The 19,539-nt window shown below is 40.4% G+C and overlaps 2 protein-coding genes across 2 annotated transcripts; one reads left to right on the top strand and one right to left on the bottom strand.

Moving 5' to 3' along the window:
* Window positions 1-8,699: 8,699 nt before the first annotated feature.
* LOC101739697 (acyl-CoA desaturase-like) lies at window positions 8,700-12,424 on the top strand. Its single transcript, NM_001309601.1, has 6 exons — window positions 8,700-8,953; window positions 9,033-9,163; window positions 9,235-9,440; window positions 10,534-10,719; window positions 11,255-11,450; window positions 12,057-12,424. Exons 1-6 carry the CDS (start codon window positions 8,722-8,724, stop codon window positions 12,279-12,281), a joined length of 1,176 nt encoding a protein of 391 aa, NP_001296530.1. The 5' UTR covers window positions 8,700-8,721; the 3' UTR covers window positions 12,282-12,424.
* Window positions 12,425-13,898: 1,474 nt separating this feature from the next.
* On the bottom strand, window positions 13,899-18,696 carry LOC119628330 (trypsin-7). Its single transcript, XM_021350831.3, has 7 exons — window positions 18,562-18,696; window positions 18,229-18,295; window positions 17,584-17,746; window positions 16,938-17,143; window positions 15,670-15,875; window positions 15,221-15,278; window positions 13,899-14,471 (listed from the first exon to the last, which is right to left on the bottom strand). The coding sequence occupies exons 1-7, from the start codon at window positions 18,613-18,615 to the stop codon at window positions 14,350-14,352; spliced, it is 876 nt and encodes a 291-aa protein (XP_021206506.2). The 5' UTR covers window positions 18,616-18,696; the 3' UTR covers window positions 13,899-14,349.
* Window positions 18,697-19,539: the final 843 nt, after the last annotated feature.

The following is a 19,539-nucleotide window of genomic DNA, read 5'->3' on the forward strand; positions in this document are numbered from 1 at the left end:
ATTCAAGGGATCCAATATTTAAACTGAGGGACGAACTGTTGTCGCACGGATCACCAGTAAGACAGAGTAGAGAACTCAGAAGAGTTCAACTTCCAGTAAATTACGGGGTTGAACTCTTCCGACTAGGCGCGTCAACACCTCCGCCTCCGCCATTCGCCCAATCACGATGTTCGACCAGCCCATACCGTGGGCCCCGAAGGTCAAATATTTAGGCGTCATCCTCGACAGTAGGATGACATTTCGCCCTCACATCAAGACGGTACGCGACCGTGCCGCCTTCATTCTAGGACGTCTCTACCCGATGATATGTAGGCGAAGTAAAATGTCCCTTAGAAATAAGGTGACACTCTACAAAACTTGCATACGCCCCGTCATGACCTATGTAAGTGTAGTGTTCGCTCACGCGGCCCGCACTCACTTAAAATCCTTCCAAATTATTCAATCCCGTTTTTGCAGGATAGCCGTCGGAGCCCCGTGGTTCGTCAGGAACGTCGACCTCCATGACGACCTGGACTTAGAGTCCATCAGTAAGTATCTTCAGTCGGCGTCGATGCGCCACTTTGATAAAGCGGCACGACACGAGAACCCTCTCATCGTGGCCGCCGGTAACTACATTCCCGATCCTGCGGACAGAATGGAAAGCAGTCGACGTCGCCCAAAACACGTCATCTCGGATCCTCCCGATCCACTAACGGTGCTTTTAGGTACTTCAAGCACCGATCACCGTTCTCGTCGAACCCGTCGCTTGCGACGAAGGGCTCGACGAGTAAATTAACTCTCAGACACGGCCCACTGAGTTTCTCGCCGGATCTTCTCAGTGGGTCGCGTTTCCGATCCGGTGGTAGATTCTGCGAAGCACGGCTCTTGCTAGAGTTCGTGTTAGCATCGTCATCAGGTTTGAGCCCCGTGAGCTCACCTACAAACGTTAGGGTTACGCTGAAATAGCCCCTAAGGCTATCAGCATAGGCAGAAAAAAAAAAAAACCGGATTGATTCTATGATTCAGCCACAGTCACAGCCAGCCGCCATCTCTCTCACTTTTTTGTACGTGTTATATGTAATGTAGTATTGTGATTCTGTAGCTATCAATGGAAAAGAGCTGGTAGTCTCCGATAAAAAAAATTCAACATATGCTATTTGATCTTCTTCTTGCGCTTATCCCACTATGTGGAATCGGTGCAGCATGTCCTCTTTATCCATTAAGCCCTGTCTTAAATATAAAAAATAACTGATGCTTATGTTAAAAATGGTTGCAGATATTTAAAATACTCAGTACATAATAAAAATAATTTTATTCCTTGACTTCACGGGCGACACTCATGCAAATATGCACTTTGATTCGATTACTCAGAATAACCTCAGAAAACATGATTAATTCATAAACGCATTAATACTAGAGCCGGTATTATCATAGTTTTTTTTTCCAAGTGTTCGCTTATATTTAAAAATGATTCTACACAATTAATTCACAAATGAACCTGTTCTTTATGACCACGCGAGTTGCTTGTACAATTCGATCTGTTTCTATCTCAAAGTCATCGTGCATTCCGGCTTGAAGAGTAGGGCAATCATTATACCAATACAAGTAAGACGTCGCCGTGAATACTTAAGCTGTGCCGTTTATGTTATCTTACAATAAGCATTATCCATCATCTTAAAATGCACTATGAAGTAAGAAAATTCTCAGTAATGCATTGTCACACTTAGCCTAACAAAAATCAATGTGTCGACAAAAAACCCAGAAACCATCAAAAATATTTTATCTTTTGGTACAGAGTCGAAACCTAGTAGGTACTATGAAGTCGAATAATCAATTATGTATATAATAGAGATAGTTCAGAGTTAGTTTGTCATACTGCTTGAAACAGAACGCATTCCTGATAGAAGAAAAAATATTTAAATTACTACTTAAATTGGTGCTTCCTCACCAACTTTCACAGTAATATCTGTCTGAGAAGAATATATAAATAGCAATTGCATTGCAAATGTGTGGTTAACATTAAATTTTTTTTATTGCCTTTGTTGCCAGACGTGCATACGGCCCACCTGATGGTAAGTGGTCACCGTCAGAGCAGAGCCAAGTCGCTGCCTACCATAAAGTACTCTCCGCAAGCCTCGTTTGAAGAAGGACATAATATTTTTTTTTTTTTTTTTCTGATTGAAGGATTACTGGTGGCCCGGAGGCCTTTCCAGTTTCACCAGGACAGGTGGGCGAGCAAAGGCTCAGCCAGGAGGGGTGGGATTTGCTAACAGCTACCCGAGCGCCTCTGAAGGAGACCTAACAACTCAAGAGTAGCTGCTTCGCAAATGAATCTACTACCGGATCGGAATCGCGACCCGCTGAGAAGATCCGGCGAGAAACTCAGCGAGCTGATTCATGGGTTAGGTTGCACGACGAACTCTTTGTCGAGTTCGACGAGTACGGTTACCGGGGTCCCTAAGCCTGCTCCTAGAGCTGAAGGCGTCTAGTGCAAAAGTTATTGGATCTGATGGATCCGTAAGGACGTGTCTAGGGCGTCGACGGTGACTGGCTCCTGCATGATCAGGATTCGGGGAGTAGTCAGCGGCGGCTACGATAAGGCGATTATCATGACGCATAGCCTTATCGAAGTACCGTTCCGACGCTGACTTCATGTATTTCTGTATAGATTCGAGGCCCAGGTCGTCGTGTAAGTCAACGTTCCTCACGAACCACGGAGCTCCGACGGCTAACCTGCAAAAGCGGGATTGTAGAGATTGAAGGGTGTCTATGTGTGTACGGGCCGCGTGAGCGAACACCACACTCGCGTAAGTCATGACGGGCCTTATGCAAGTTTTGTAAAGTGTCACCTTGTTCCGAAGGGACATTTTACTCCGCTTACAGATCATGGGGTAGAGTCTACCGAGAATAAACGCGGCACGGTCACGGACTGATTTTATATGCGGGCGGAATGTCATCGATGCATCCAGGGTAACGCCCAGGTACTTGACCTTCCTGTCCCAGGGTATGGATTGACTAAAGAGAGTAATCGGGGGTGTGAGATTCCTCCTCCTAATACGGGAGGAAATCCGTGTGGAGCTTCCCCTCTGAAATAGCACCGCAGTACTTTTCGCTGGGTTGATGTCTATGCGCCATTTTCGGAACCACTGTCCTAGGGCTAGGGCTGCGCTCTGAAGCTTCTTCGCGATTAGGGACTTGTTTCTACTGGAATAGTAAACAGTCGTGTCGTCGGCGAATAAAGCTAAATGGGTCGGCGGCGACCGGGGAATATCGTTAACGAATAAGCTAAATAGGAGGGGTGAGAGGACAGAGCCTTGCGGGACTCCAGCTGTGAGAGGTCGTGGGGAGGAGCGGGTTCCCTCGACTCGATATCGAAAAGAGCGGTTCGACAAGAAGTCCCGTATGATGAGCACGAGACTATCCGGCACACCCATGTTGAATAGTTTGAAAATCAAACCGTTGTGCCAGACTTTGTCGAACGCTTTTGCGACGTCGAAGAAGAGAGCTCCCGTGTATAACGGTTTTGGTCGATTAAGCCCCACAAGAATGTGCTCCGTGAGGCGGTGCACCTGTTGAACGCATGAGTGATTTGTACGGAATCCGAATTGTTCATCGATGATAATGCCCTTGGATGAGACGAAGTCTCTGAGGCGTTTGTAGAGCAGACGCTCATACAGTTTGCCTAGAGACATGAGGAGGCTGATCGGGCGGTAGCTCGTCGGATGATTTTTTGGTTTACCAGGTTTATGTATGCCGATAACGTCCGCTTCTTTCCACACTGCGGGAAAGATACAGTTCGCCATAGCGGCATTGAAAATAGATGCCAACATCACGATGAGTTGGACGGGTAGAAGTTTAATAACGCGGTTGGATATACCGTCGGAACCGGGACCCTTGCGAGGACGTAGGTCTTTGATCAAGTCTTTAACTTCCATCGGGGTGACGGGTGGTAACGCATCCGAGGGTGGCAAGGAGGCTCTGCGTTCTACCTCACTGTCTACTAATTCTACATGAACAGGGTCCACGGATTGAGTGCTGGGCGTACACTGGGTTTGCAATGTATCGGCCAGCAGCTCTGCTTTTTCGTCATCATCGAACGCCGCGAGTCGGCCTGAGGGGCCTACGAGGGGGGGCATAGTTACTACCGTATCCGATTTGAGAGTACGAGCTAAGCGGTAGTAAGACCTTTGGGAGGGCGCGAGTCCTTCTAAGAAATCAGACCATCTGGCATCTCGGACTTCGGCGATGCGAGACTTTACGTCGCGTTGTAGGGCACGCATTCGAATACGATTTTCCGCGGTAGGATACCTGTCGTAGGCGCGTATTGAGGCGTTCTTAGCTCTTAGGAGCTCCCTAATATCGTCGGACAATTTGAAGCGGTGAAGGAAGTCCTCCGCTACAACTTGTTTCGATGACCTATCTAATGTCGAGGTGATGTGTGACGTTAAGATGTCTATGGCTTCAGCGGTATCCTGAGGAGACGGGGTAGAGTCCGGGTTAAACGGGAGCGATGGTGGATCAGATTCAGCCAGGCTGACGCCCAGCGTGTGCCAATCCACCACAGTCCTCGTGACGGGAACGGAATCGGGAGCGCGACCGAGCTTCATAACGACGGGACGGTGGTCTGAATCTAACTCTGAAACTACTTCGATCGAGTGTAAGCGCAGAGTTACGTTTTTTAATAACGCTATGTCGAGTATATCCGGGCGATGCGCGATATTTAGCGGGTAGTGAGTCGGGATTAGCGGAGCGACGATATCGAAGGCGAGATCATCAACTAACGCGTCAAGCCGCCTGCCATTCGGGGTTGTGGTGTGTGAGTTCCACCTGATGTGTTTACAATTTAGGTCGCCCGCCAGAATGACAGAGCTTCCCATGCCGAGCAGCGCCTCGATATCACTGCTTAGAACGATCTTATCCGGTGGAAGATAAACGGACGCGATAACGATCGGCGCGTGTCCCGTCAGTGAGATTCGGCACACTGATGCTTCGATATTAGCGAGCGCGGGAGGATCGAGCGGGACGCAATGCAGGGCTCTTCTATAGTAAATGACGGTGCCACCACCACGAGCAGAGAGCCTGTCGTTCCTGACCATGTTATAGTTCGCGATTTTAGGGTCACGACGCGCGGGCTTAAGTAGGGTCTCCTGCACTAAAAATATATCAATTTGATGGTCACGCAAAAAGTCAGAAACCTGATCACGTTGATTTGCGAGACCGTAAGCGTTAAAAAATCCTATCGTTACGGATAGGGGCTTTATTCTACTAATGTACGCCATTGATTACCGGCGGAGTGAGGGGAGGACGTACGTATTTAATGACGCGTATACGTCGGCGTATTCTTGCACAACGGCGATAAAGTGTTGTGCAGTGGAGGCAGCGCGAATGGCGTCGCCCAAAGCGTTAACGCGCTCAAAGTTGATCGACTGAAAGAAGTCGATCGCTAAAGCGAGATTGTCGGACGCGGTCGGAGGGCAAGTCGCGGGAGAGGGACGAGTCGCGGGGGCGGGACGAATCGCGGAGGAGGGAGTTGTAGCCGTGTTCGTGTACGGCAGCGGTTTCGCCCAGGCCGAGACACTGGGCACCGGCGCCGGAACGAACGCTGGCTTAGCCTGCGACACAGAGGGAGCCGAGGCTTTGATGTCTGGGCCGGAAGCTCGGAGGCGGTTTTGGCGGGCGACGCGGCGATTTATTTTAGGGGCTCGGGGGCATCCGCGGTAATTTGCGGGGTGACCCTGTGTTCGACACAGGACGCAGCTGGGCGGTTCCATCGCGGTTTTTTGATCGCGAGTGCATAGGGCCGTGGCGTGATCGCCTAAACACTTGACGCATCTGGGGCGCGCGTGACAGTTACGGGAAGAATGCCCGTATAATTGGCAGTTATGGCACTGGCTAGGTGTGCCTTTCTTGTGTGGGGTTTCGACTGCGATTCCGGAAAGGCTACAGACCGTTCGGATGTTGAATATTTGCTTACCCTCGGGGGTAGGCTGGAGGGCGACGAGAACCATATTATATGGCTCCCTTCCGCGGCCTGTGTGCATGCGGTGTACGGAGTTAACCGGTAGGCCTTGTTCGAGAAGGTCGGCCTTGACGAGCTCGGCATCCAACTCTTTAGGGATGCCACGTATAACGGCACGGAGTTCGCGCTCCTCCTGGAGCGTATACGTGTGGAAACTTATACGCTCCTTACGGAGGTAAGAAGAGAGGGCCCTATGGTCGTCGGGTGTTCGAACCTTAATTTGAATGCCGTTCGCGAGGTTACGGGCATTCGTGAAATTGATATTTTTGGCCTTAAGGGCCAGGGAAACTCGTTCCCAAGCTGCCTTCTCTTGAAGGATTACCGGGGGAGGGGTCTGAGTTTTATTTTGTGCCACCGGACGCGGCGACGGAGTGGCACGGGCTGGAGACGCAACGGGAGTCTGAGGGCGGGGGCGCGACGCGTTCGCGGCTTTGCTAATTTTAGCGGCCGCGGGAGCTCGAGACTCCGCGGCACGCTTCTTACCCTTTTGCACCAGGGTGAATCCATCCGTCGATGAGGCGGGGGCGAGGTCGACCTCCATCTCCGAGTCAGAGTCGGAGGACGAGGAGGCGGGCGCAGGTGACCTACGAGTAGGTGTTTTGGAGAGCGCGACGGAGGCCGCGGATGATCGCGCTGCTGGAACGGTGACCACGGCGGACGACGCAGCAGTTTTACTCGCCAGTATAGGCGACGCGGGAACGGCAGGCACGACGGAGGCTGCGGTGCTCGATGCAGAAGCTTTGCACGAAGGTACAGGCGACGCAGGAGCAGCGAGCTCGGCGGAGTCCACGAGAGGGCTCGCTGTGTGATCGGCCTTGAAGGCCTGAAACTCGGAAGTGAGCTTTGGGTAGCGAAGCCGGAGAAATTCCGCAAATACAGCGTCCATGATGTCTACGTGCCCAGGTGGGGCTACCCTGGGTCTTAGAAGCCCCAACTTCTCGGACCTGAGCGGTTCTATTGAACACAGGTGGCGATGCGGCACGATTACTACAGGACAAAGAAAAAACACAACAAAACGGAATTAACAAAAAGAAACAAAACAAACACTTCCAGGAAGACAGTTTGTCGGCAGATGTACCACGACACAGAAATAACAAAAGGAAACAAAACAAATAAAAACTTCCAGGAAAAACACTTGGTCGGCAGATGTACCACGAACACAGGCCGCGCGAACAATGGCCGGGCTAACAAAAGCCGGACGAACAAAGGCCGGGCGATCGAGTGGTCGATGAGCACGTCCGCGCGTGACGGGTGCCTCTATCGGAATGGACATAATATCATAGCGCTCGGACAACACCGTGGAGGGGAGTTCATTCCAAAGCCGGATGGTACGTGACAAAAAAGATCTTTGGAAACGCACTGTCGATGAACGCAGCGGTTCCAGATAATATGAATGAACTCTGCTCCGATTGCGGGGATGAATTATTTTTACTATAGTAAGTGGCTTGATGACGAGCCCGTCGTGTCCTTTGTGTTCTCGTAACATCTGCCTTCGGAATATTTACAGCAAGTTGTCATGATGTACAAAATGGAAAGCCCAGTTTATTTGTATCTAGCAATGCTGCTGTGTGGATTACAAATCACACAAATAGATACAAACTTTTCAAAAAATATACTTACTGACCACGCGACGGTCTTAAACAAGACTCAAGAAATTACTTCTACGATGAAGAAATAAAAACGTGTAATAAAATTTAAACCAGCAAAATGTAATGGACGTAAAAATGGATGTAAAGCGCTGGACGTATAGTGTGGTGGCCTGGAAACGTTTCACTATCCTGACTGTCTCTGTCGCGAAGCAATCATGCGTTCTAATTTAAATGGCGGAACAGTCGTTAAGCAGTATTGTATACTTGAGACTTTCACAATTTGTCTCAATATGGAATGAAAACATTCTCGTTGCCCGCGAGTAGACCTCTATCCCAACTACCACACGGTGGACCGTGGAGTCGATCATCCAATTTTTATATTGTATTATTAGATATGGATAGAATAATTCGTTTATCTATATATTAATACGTGAAGCATTAGCTTTGTACCCCTTTCTACGAAAATTGCGCGGGCGGAGGAGTATGAAATTTCTTATACTTATAGAGAATATAGAGCAGATGTGCAGAATGATAATATTTTTTTAAAATTATGCATAAAACATATTAAATCAATAAAAAAAGCATCACACACCCTACCATGTATTTGACACAACACATGCATAAAAATATACTCTTTGTTTGCTGTCAATTGTGATTTTTTTGTTATTGTTTAAAGTCTGTGATAGAATTGAGAATAGATTAATATTGTTTGCCTTTAATTTTATTTATCTATAGTGCAGTTTTGGCGAACACTGATAATATTATCGAATTATAATTGTGTTTGACAATAGAACCATAATAATGTTTAAACTCATAATTTCAATTAATTATAGTCGAATTTCGACTACTGCGGGACCACTAGTTAAATTAAAACTTCGATCAAAATTGTAGCAGAAACTCTGATTTACCTAATGACTTAATACAGTCGAAACAATGCCTTTGAAAATGTTTGGACATAATCATGCATTAACGCAAAGTAGCCGTGGCCTATCTTCTCATTGCTCAATATACTTCGAATACAATACGACACATTTACGCTAACAAATAATAATACACTATAAAGATAAACATCAAATGCTGAACTTCAGTATTCAAGTACGAGTCGGTCCAAGTAATCGGTCCAATAATACAAAAATGACGGCAGAAGTACAAAATCCAAAATCGGTTGATGAAAATGGAAATTTAAATGGCACTACAAAATTCGATAGTTTTTTGATTAGCACTAAATATATAGGAACCGATTACTCGTACAAACATCAAATTGTATGGAAAAACGCTATTGGATTTCTTATTTTACATTTACTTGCGTTATGGGGAGTCGTACTCATAGTAACTGGAAATATTGGACTGAAAACATTTCTTTGGAGTAAGTCCCACAAAAGTTTTTTTTTTTGTCAATAATACTCTTTCTGATTTTCACTTATTTAAATTTCGATTTATTTCAGCTGTGCTATTTATGTATGCTGCAACTATAGGCATCACAATCGGCGCCCACCGATTCTTCACTCATAAAACCTTCAAAGGAACACCACTTCTCAAAGTTTTTCTGCTTTGTCTACAGACCGTAGCAGGACAGGTAAAATTCGCTTTTTAACTAATTCGTTTAGATTTATTTTTGAATGATTTAAAAACATTAATTTGTTTTAGAATTCGACGTTCATTTGGGCTCGCGATCATCGTCTCCACCACCGCTACTCCGATACCGATGCCGATCCTCATAATTCTAAGAGAGGCTTCTTCTTTTGTCACATCGGATGGCTAATGATGAAAAAACATCCATATGTGATTGAATTAGGAAGAAGAATTGATATGAGTGACCTTCAAGCGGATAAAATGATAATGTTCCAAAAGAAGTAAGTAGGCGTGTTATTTCTTATTAATAGCTAGTAAACCTGACCTCTGTCTTGTCACACTATCACGATATTTTGTATCAAATACACCTATTTATTGACACTAATTGAACGCTACCTGTCTGTCAATGGTACCCTATCGGTAATTTTCCCTTAAGTTTCAACAACTGTAAAGTTTCAAGAAAACACAAAACAACGCCCCCTGAATATTTATTGACTGAACAATCTGTGATTCATAACATTAATTTTTAAATAATGTTTTTTTTACACGCTTTCATTAACTTGATATGTACGTATGTTTGTTGTGTATAACGGAATCTTTTAACGTCATTCCCATCGACTTCAAGAGGTCAAGTTGAAATTTTCCACACGCATTAAGGACCAAGAATAATAATACACTTATTTTATAACTTCCCCTATTACAACCAGTACAAAAAGAAAGAAAGAAAGACAGAAAAAGTCGAAATTATTTCGTTTTTCTTTATTAGCGGGTTTTAGTTTTTAAACTGAATAATTTAAAATATCTCAATGTACAGCGGGCTATAAAAGTGCATGAATAGTAAAAATTTACATTTTACATTACATTAGGTATTTATAGTGGTATTATTGGGTGATTCTTGATTTTTGATCAAACGTAATACGATCACGATGGGAAACGGGAGCACGTCTTCCGCTAAAATCGTGCATATTTATATGTCACTAGCTGACCCGGCAGACTTCGTAGTGCCTCAATCGATAAATAAAGACCTAAACTTTTGCATAAAATAAACTTAAAACAAACAAAAGGAATCCGTCCGACGGGGGACACATCAAAGGAAAACCAAAATTGTTATTTTTATTTAATTCCGAGCATTTTCATATTTATCTAATCCTTTTGAACCTTCTCTGGACTTCCACAAATAATTCAAGATCAAAATTAGTCAAATCGGTCCAGCCGTTCTCGAGTTTTAGCGAGACTAACGAACAGCAATTCATTTTTATATACATATATAGATAGATTTAATTAAATTATTTATATTATTTACGACATTAATCCAGGCGACGAAATTTAGAATGACACTTAGAAGGTGACACTTAAAGGAATTTACTATTTCAGGTACTATTACTATTTATACTTCGTGGTGGCATTTCTGATACCAGTATTCGTACCTATCTACTTCTTCAATGAGCACTGGTTGTCATCGTTCCTCGTATGCTATTGTGCTCGATACATTTTACAATTGAATGGGACTTGGCTGGTCAATAGTGCGGCGCACCTGTACGGCACTAGGCCATACGACAGGTAATATTTACACGATTTTTATAAACTTATATTGCACATAAATATGTGTGTGTTGATGTACCTACTGTGTGAAATAGGAATCTTTAAATTAAATTTGTAACTCACACCTAATTATTATTGCATAATTATTTATATATGAAAATTGTATGTTTTTCTGAAATTATAAAATAACATGGTACCATTTAATTTATATTAAGAGACGGATGAATAACCCGAACACTAATGCGATCGAGCTGATTTCGAGATCTACATAAGTACCTTAAAATACGTAGTATTCTGAAATCAGCGTCGGGGTTTTTATTAATTGCGTATTAGTCATAGTCTTAAAGATTAACATAATATGTATACAAAATTTCTCCATCATTCAAGAATCCGATGAGTCATTATTAACGCAATAACCCTTCGCGCATTGTCTCCATACGATAGAACGGATAATGTTTATTTGTTTTTTTTATTTTTTTTATTGCTTAGATGGGTGGACGAGCTCACAGCCCACCTGGAGTTAAGTGGTTACTGAAATGAAATAATATTTTAGGAAACTCCAGCCAGTCGAATCCTGGTTTGTGTCGTGTATCAGCTTAGGCGAGGGCTGGCACAATTACCACCACGCTTTCCCGTGGGACTACAAGGCAGCCGAGGAATCGATGCATTTTAACTCCAATGCTACTATAATAAGATTTTTCGAACGAATTGGCTTGGCTTATGACTTGAAGATAGCTTCTCCAGATATGGTAATGTATTAGAAATTTGATTTCATGAAATATTAATTCTAAAAATTAAAAAAATATATATAATTATCTACTTTACCACTACTGCATAATATAGTAATGAATACGCACCAACGAAGTTATTAGATAGCTTGTTTTTATCAAACTATATTTCAAACACCATTAGTAAACTAAGTAATTATTATTTGCATTTGCCTATGTATGACTGTAAACATATATGAAAGAACATAATGCAATAAATTATCACAAAAGAACAAAAAGTAGACAAAGCATAAATAACCTAACCGTTTATTTCATATACTTTCAACATAAAACGTGTTCTCGAATGACTTGCGCGCTGAAGAAATTGCGTAATTAAGAAAAAAAGGTTAAATATTTATGGCAGAGTGTATTGTTGGCCCGTAATGGTAAATCCCATAATTCTGCATAATATTTAATCTTATATCTCAAGGTGGGCGATGGCGTGCAGGCTGTGATGATAAAGTAAACATGGAACCACATAACATCAGAGGGCTATCAGCTGGTCTGCCCATATAGAGCAATAAAATAACTTTACCTACTTTTAAACTACGTACGAACCCAGTCTAAATGTAATGTAAAATATCACAGGTGAGAAACAGAATTGTGCGATCGGGTGACGGAACCCACCATGTGCTGGGCAACGATGAAGCCAAGTCAGCGGTCAGCGCTATCGGTCCTCTTCATCCTCTGAACCCAACATACAACAGCACACTGAAATCCCCTGACGCAATCCTCAAACCTGAAGGCCTCCCGCTATTCCACGAAAAGGATGTTCTCATTAACGATCTTACTAGAAGAAATGTTGCTGGATAATTTGTTGATTATTTTTGTTTTTCAATTATTATGAATTTCAAATTACATTCAAAAGTTATTATACATGAATTTTAAACTAGACGTATGTATTCGTCGGGTAGGTACTCTTCCGATTTTTTGTTTTTCTCAAAATAAATGTAAAGTCTAAATATACAAAGTATCACATAGTACCTTATAATAGTCTATTATGATCTTATGTTATTACAAAATAAGAAAACAATCTAAGTCAAGTAGTTAAAATTACTTTTATGGTTTTATCTGGCGTTTGACATATTAATTATATTATTTCCAATGTATTCCAATGAATTGAACATTAAAATCAAAGTTGAAAAAAGCAAAATGATCAATTTATAATAAAATATTTTTTGACAAGCGCCTTACGTCAAACAAATGGACGTAAAGACCTGATTGAACAAACATGTTTCAAATTTATATTTTAAAATATTCTCCTCATTCATCATTATGTCTAATGGAAGTAATGAATTATTTGTATTAATGTAAAAGTTATTTGCATTTTTTGTAAATAAATTACACTATGCTTGACTGTCAGATGTGATTTTATTCAAATATTTGCCTTTTTTTCTGTAAGTCGAAATTTGTAACAAATTGTTTGTGGACGGAACTGGTTTAATGTTTTTGAAAATTGGTTAAATATTGAATACTATAAGTTTAATCAAATTGTTGTGTGTATTCCGCAAGCAAGCATTTTTGAGAATGCAGAGACAATTATTTTTTCCCTTCTTATTCGCTGGTAGCCTAGTGGGCTATTTCAGCTACGTCCGGACGGAAGACACAATAGCGGTCGCAGCTCTGTATGAGGAAAGAAATTCTAATTTGAAGAATGTTAAGCGTTAGACACAGTTGCTTTTGGGATTGATGATGGTTCCTAATCACCATCGGCAATATGCCTACCTTAAAAAGGCAATAAGAAAAATTAAGCCTTTGCTATTCATCTGGATTAAGGACCTTGTACAGAAAGAGGTTGTTCTTGCAGGTATTGTGTGGTTTCTCACTCTGGAGCCCTAATCTTTAATGACTTGGGTCGTAAACGATACTGGTATCATTATTTTTGAACGCAATATATTAAGTTTAAATTCTAGTTTTTTTTTTTTTGTTAAAAATTGTGCATTTAATAACGGTTAAAAAAATATTGTAAATTATAACTTTTTTTTTATTGCTTAGGTGAGTGGACGAGCTCACAGCCCACCTGGTGTTAAGTGGTTACTGGAGCCCATAGACATCTACAACGTAAATGCGCCACCCACCTTGAGATATAAGTTCTAAGGTTTCATGTTTTAGTTACAACGGCTACCCCACCCTTCAAACCGAAACGCATTACTGCTTCACTGCAGAAATAGGCAGGCAAGAACATCATTTGGATATCCCGCATATTTCGGTTCGGTATCAGGGTTGTTACTCAGAAAGGAGAATGTATGTCAGTAGGATCGCTGATGCTGGCAATGGAAGAGTCACGCATCGCAGTGTAGAAGGGTGGCTCTTTTAAAAATGAACAGTCGATGAATGATGATTTAGGAAAACAGCGCACTAAATTTTAAGACGAAAACAAATCCCCCATTCTACGTTCCTCCAAACATATTTAAAAATAAAACAACATAATAATAATTTTGTATTTTTATATTTGTTTAATGTTTTAGTCGTATCGTATTTATTTCTTAATTAAACGATTTGTAATTCATTATTTGTTTAATAACCGTTTCATATTTTAACTGGCCTTATCACAACTTCGTTAACCAATGTAATAATATAATGGCCAGAACTAACTCGATTCCCATTTTAAATGCTCGAAAATAATAGAACAAACAATAATATCTGTCACGTTTGCAGCAATAAATTTGGACCTTATTTTCTGTAAATAAAATTGCATTTTCCATCAACATCCATTACAAAAATCAAGCTTCTGCTAATTACAATCAGGACGCACTAAAATGTTTGGTTATTAACAAGATATAAGTAATTCCTCTTCATTTTTTTAAATAAACATAGTAATAAATTGCTAATAATTATATTAAATATTACTGTGAATAACAAAAGGTTATATATGAAGACTTTAATCACTGCAGAAACAGCCACTTCTAGAATTGTGTCTGATCCAGTACAAATATTTAGAGACTCTGGTATATACTCCCGGATAACCGGGTCGGCCGCACCCGATGCCCCAGGAAACGATACCTAAACGAAAAAAAAACAAGAGAAATTGAATGATAGACTATCTTTAGTTTATCTAGACAAACTAGTTGTCAATAAAATCGTACCAAAACTGAGATTTGAGTTATACACAGAGTATATAAAAATTTAGGCTAAAATATATGTTTGAATAAAGCTAATGATGACGTCATGTGGGTACAAGCAATGAACAAAGACAGTTGACTAACAATATTAATAAGTAAAAATTGTTTTTCATTAAAAATTGTTTTCGGTAGTCAGCTCAACTCTGTTCCTCGAAATTGTTCCACAATCAATAAAAAATTTAAAATTGTTCAATGCACAATCTTTTTCAATCTTTAATCCTTGTATGTGTGTATCCTTGTGTGTATGTACCTTAGATTACAAATATGTGCTTTATTATAAGGAGATGTATGGAAATAGTAGTGCAAGGTAGAGGGGGAAGAGGTCGACCGAAGAAGACATGCATGGAGTGTGTGAATGACGATATGAGAGAAAGAGGAGTCAGTGTTGAGATGACGGCTGATAGAAAAGAATGGAAGAGAAAAATCACCTATGCCGACCCCACCTAGTGGGATAAGGTGGAGAAAAAGAAGATTATAAATCACTCTCCTATTGAACTATACTTGTTATTTAATTTTTATAGCGCTGAATAGAGTCAAACAGTTTGTTAAATGGCAAAAACCGATATAGCACAGAATAAGAAATTACATCAAAAATGTTTTTATAACGAAGTATATACAAATCAAACTTACCAACAAGTTCATATCGTTTATCTTTTCTTTCAGCTGACAAAGGACCGCCACTGTCTCCCTAAAAGAATGAGATGAATCTATATTGTTTATAGATCTAAATGAAAGAAAATAGATTGAGAGAAATGAAGGACATTTTTTCCTTGACAAAAATCCTTCCGACACACCTATGTGTTTCAGCGGAGAATTTGAATACTGGCATAGCGGTAATTAAACAAAAGAACTTGAAAGCCGATATTTAAAATAAAAAAAAAAACATCCTGTACCAAATACTGAAAAAGCGCTAATATTTATTCATACCCTATACACTAAAATTCCTTTTAAAACTTTAGCTTTAATAAATTCCCTAATACCACTCATAAATGATAAAGCAATATTTGACAACCAATGATTTATTAATATTTATAACTTAACTATCATTTACTTAATGTGACAAATATAAAGCAGTTTACCTGACAAGTATCCTTCATTCCTTTTTCAGGATAGCCGGCACATAACATATCATCTAGAATCATTGATGGTTCGTATTTGGTTTTTTTACATTCCGCATTACTCAGAATAGGCAGTTCCACTTCCAATAAATTACAGGAACGATTCTTTGATTCGCCTACAGAACCCCAGCCAGCAGCAATCGCTCTCACTGCTTCATACGTACTCTCTGTAATGTTATGTTCTAAAACAGTCATCTGTTTTGCCAATTGTATGGATTTTTTGGCGGGAACGCGAGGAGCGTGGTTGTGTGGATTAATTCTGTTAATATAGTTTTTCTTCGGGCTTAAATTGGTAATACTAGTGAAAATTTTTACTGGTGGTAGGACCTCTTCTGCGTCCTCACGAGTAGGTACCACCACCCTGCCTATTTCAGCCGTGAAGCAGTAATGCGTTTCGGTTTGAAATGTGGGGCAGCCGTTGTAACTATACTTGAGACCTTAGAGCTTATATCTCAAGGTGGGTGGCGCATTTACGTTGTAGATGTCTATGGGCTCCAGTAACCACTTAACACCAGGTGGGCTGTGAGCTCGTCCACCCATCTAAGCAATAAAATAAAAAAAGATGTATGTAGGCACCAGTAACCACTTAACACCAGGTAGGCTATGAGCTGGTCCATCCATCAAAGCAATAAAAAAATAATAATAATAACGGTGATTTATTAACTATTTGTCATCTGTGAAAGTGCACAAATGTGGAAAAATGAAACAAAGCCGCTGGCCACAGCTTCTCATGCTCTTCCAAAAAGTTCACTGAAGTCTCAGTAATTACTTCATTTAATTTTGTTCCAATTGATTGGCCTCAAATTAATCAACTTCATCTCATTTCGCTTCATTTCATTCTTCATACGACAGAATATAAAAAGCAATAAGCCTTGCTTGAAGGTCTCGTTACGTCATAAAATATTCCAAACAAAATTGTGTATTACATATTACTTTGAAACCTACAATTATTATTTCCAGTAAAAAGTAAAGTAGTAATTATTCTACATGTAACAGATTACTGATGAAATATTGGTATTCTATAATACAATATTGATAACTATTGTTTGTGATTTTTAGTATTTTTTGTCCTGACTGAGCCTTTGCTCGCCCACTTGTCCTGGTGAAACTTGAAAGGCCTCAGGGCCACCAGTAATCATTCATCATAAAAAAAAATCAACAACACTTCAAACAAAACGACGGACACACAAATACCACTTTGTCTAAGATATTAAACTGGAATTAGTCACCATCATTATGCGGTAAGCAAACTGGCTTCACGGTATCCGAAACCTCTACCCTCTCATTCATCTTCAACAACGCGATGTCATCTTTGAAGGTAGAGAATGTAAAGTTGTGTGACAAAAGCTGCACTATAAAGCGTGTTTCAGGTCGATGTGTTTTATTGCAACGGTTGTGCTCGCCGAGGGTCACTTTGATCATAAACCACATGAAACTGTAACGAAATATAGGTATTACAAGTACAAGATGGCATATCAACAATGTCGAAGAATTATAAACAATTTATTAAAGTGAAACTTTTATTACATCGTCTCAAACTTTTTCATCTGTGTGTTGCATGTCGCGTGACGGTCGGCCGCGGTGTAGGGATAAAGTGAAAGGCGCTCGTCAGAGCAGCCAAGGCCAATATGGCGGCGCCTATAGTTCGCAGTTCGTGTAGTGTAAAGACTATTACGCATTTGTGCCAGTGCTCCACGCTATTTTGTTTTTATCAGTCTTTAATGTAAATGTTGTTTGTCGGAGTTAAATGTCTATAATGTGAAAAAAAGTTTCACTTTTACTGTGGTTTCATAAAACTACACCATCCTTTTTATTTCTATTAAAAATGAATATCTAAATTTTATTCGTAAAATAAAAGTAATACTGAAATCAAACCCTTTTGTGCAATGTGCAGCGGTCAACACGAATCTGTCGTTGACAAGAGTACCTCCGCAGTAAAACTTGTTGAAGTATGAAAGTCTTGTCACCCAGGGGAACTCATTCACAGTTGTCTCCACTCCCCCGGTGATACGTGAAGCCTCGTTGCGCTCACCACAACCTAATATTAACCATAAAATTAGTTGGCTCCAAATTTAGTTGTAATATCTTGAGATCGGCAATAAAGGTGACTTGGTGATGTTTTATAGGCTCTTCTTCTTGCCCTTTTATGGCCTTTTATGCCTCTTAGCCTCTTAGGCCTCAATGGTTTGGCCTCTTATGATGCCCCATAGGGATTGGGCATAAGTTTTACGACCAGCTGTCTGCCTGACGTAAGCCGTCCATAATAACTCCAGTAGTAGGTATATCCATTACACCGTGCCAACATTTTCTATTTCATCTTTTGTTTTTTATTTCACTTCATTAATTTTTATAAAATACTTAAAATATCATATATTTTATTCGTCTTTCCCTATTTGAATATCAAAATTATGTTAATTTATTGTCACGTTTGATGAAGTAATTGTGTCTTGTTAAATACATACATATTTTTGGAGATATGCTATTGGCATTAATAGTATATTAATTTCATAGAAAACTTACGGCAATTACATTTACGTCCGTAATCCCCATTATCACGAATTGCTTCTGTCTCACTGTCAGCTAAAATCTGAAGCCAATACAATATATTGAATGCATCGTAATTATTTCTCTAACTAACTTAAACTATGATTGTATACAATTTATTTTCGGTTCTCTGTTATCTGTCTCTATTGTCTGTCCAACACTTATGAAAAAAAATTTTTTTTAAATAAACCGTTCCTTATTATTTATTTCTTGTAATCTATGATCTATCTATGCGTTATCTATCTATCGGTTGCATTTTATCATCGTTTTTATACAGATTGTTGTATTAAAACTAAGACAAAAACTTACTGTACATCTGCCGCAGAATACACTTAACAAAAAAAACACCGCAAGTCTCCACATTTTCCACTAAAATACTAAATATGAAACTCTTAAAACAAGTCTGCAAGCGTCTAAATCCCACAAAAGGAGAGGAAGTTCTGCGGGAAAGAGGCCAATGCACCTCACAAACATTGTACGACATTTAGCTATTTAGTGATCCTACAGGTTCTAGGCCGAAGATCAAGTCTTCTCGTGTCTTTTAGTAAAACCTAAAGTAGGAAAGGGACGAAAACTTATAAACTTGAACATCGCTAATAAACCGTAAAATCATACGATCATATTATCATCATATTGGTGTAAAACTTGAATATTCATTTCCAGATAATCCATCTATTAAAATTCTTGTAGTTATTATTTCGTTGCATGCGCGTTATTATAGTTTAGTTGTTTCTTTTTAATAAGTAAAATCCTAATAATATTAAATAAAATCTTCAAAGTGTTAGCGAAGCCTTCTCGAAACAAAACCCCTAACATACTTGTATTTCCAAAACCTTCAATATTTAGCATATTGCAATCGGCGGACATCGCACCCACTTTTGTGACCCTGCCATTTGTCGGTTTATATTAACTGATAACCATTATTACATAATACCTTTAAATAAAAAGGAATACCAAACTAAATTTAAAATGGCGACTGTTAATATGCTCAATAACACTCCCGTCTTCATTTCGGGGAACGATTTCCTTGTTGACTTATATACAGGGTGTCCCGGAAGTTAACAATAACGCAGAATCGGCGAAAAGTTCCTCTTATGAGCCAGTAAAAAAAAACAGTCGCTCGGGACCGATTGAGTGGCCAGCACGCTCCGCCGATTTAAATCCCTTAGATTTTTTTATTGACGACACTTGAAGAAATACAGAATAGCTATGCAAAAAAAATCAATACAAAATCTAACTGACCTAAGTAAAAGTTATTCTTTAATAAGCTGTCGATCAAATAAATCG

Source organism: Bombyx mori, chromosome 6 (assembly GCF_030269925.1).
Source record: "Bombyx mori chromosome 6, ASM3026992v2".
In the NCBI taxonomy this organism is placed as follows: domain Eukaryota; kingdom Metazoa; phylum Arthropoda; class Insecta; order Lepidoptera; family Bombycidae; genus Bombyx; species Bombyx mori.

What these genes read in the sequence shown, in the direction of transcription:
- LOC101739697 (NM_001309601.1), top strand. Translation starts at nt 8,722, where the DNA reads ATGACGGCAGAAGTACAAAATCCAAAATCGGTTGATGAAAATGGAAAT. An exon ending in ATGATAATGTTCCAAAAGAA is followed by an intron (nt 9,441 to 10,533) that starts GTAAGTAGGCGT and finishes TTACTATTTCAG; the next exon opens with GTACTATTACTATTTATACT. An exon ending in AGATAGCTTCTCCAGATATG is followed by an intron (nt 11,451 to 12,056) that starts GTAATGTATTAG and finishes AAAATATCACAG; the next exon opens with GTGAGAAACAGAATTGTGCG.
- LOC119628330 (XM_021350831.3), bottom strand. Translation starts at nt 18,615, where the DNA reads ATGTGGAGACTTGCGGTGTTTTTTTTGTTAAGTGTATTCTGCGGCAGA. An exon ending in TATTCTGCGGCAGATGTACA is followed by an intron (nt 18,296 to 18,561) that starts GTAAGTTTTTGT and finishes TATTGGCTTCAG; the next exon opens with ATTTTAGCTGACAGTGAGAC. An exon ending in GCTGCACATTGCACAAAAGG is followed by an intron (nt 17,144 to 17,583) that starts GTTTGATTTCAG and finishes ATTTCGTTACAG; the next exon opens with TTTCATGTGGTTTATGATCA.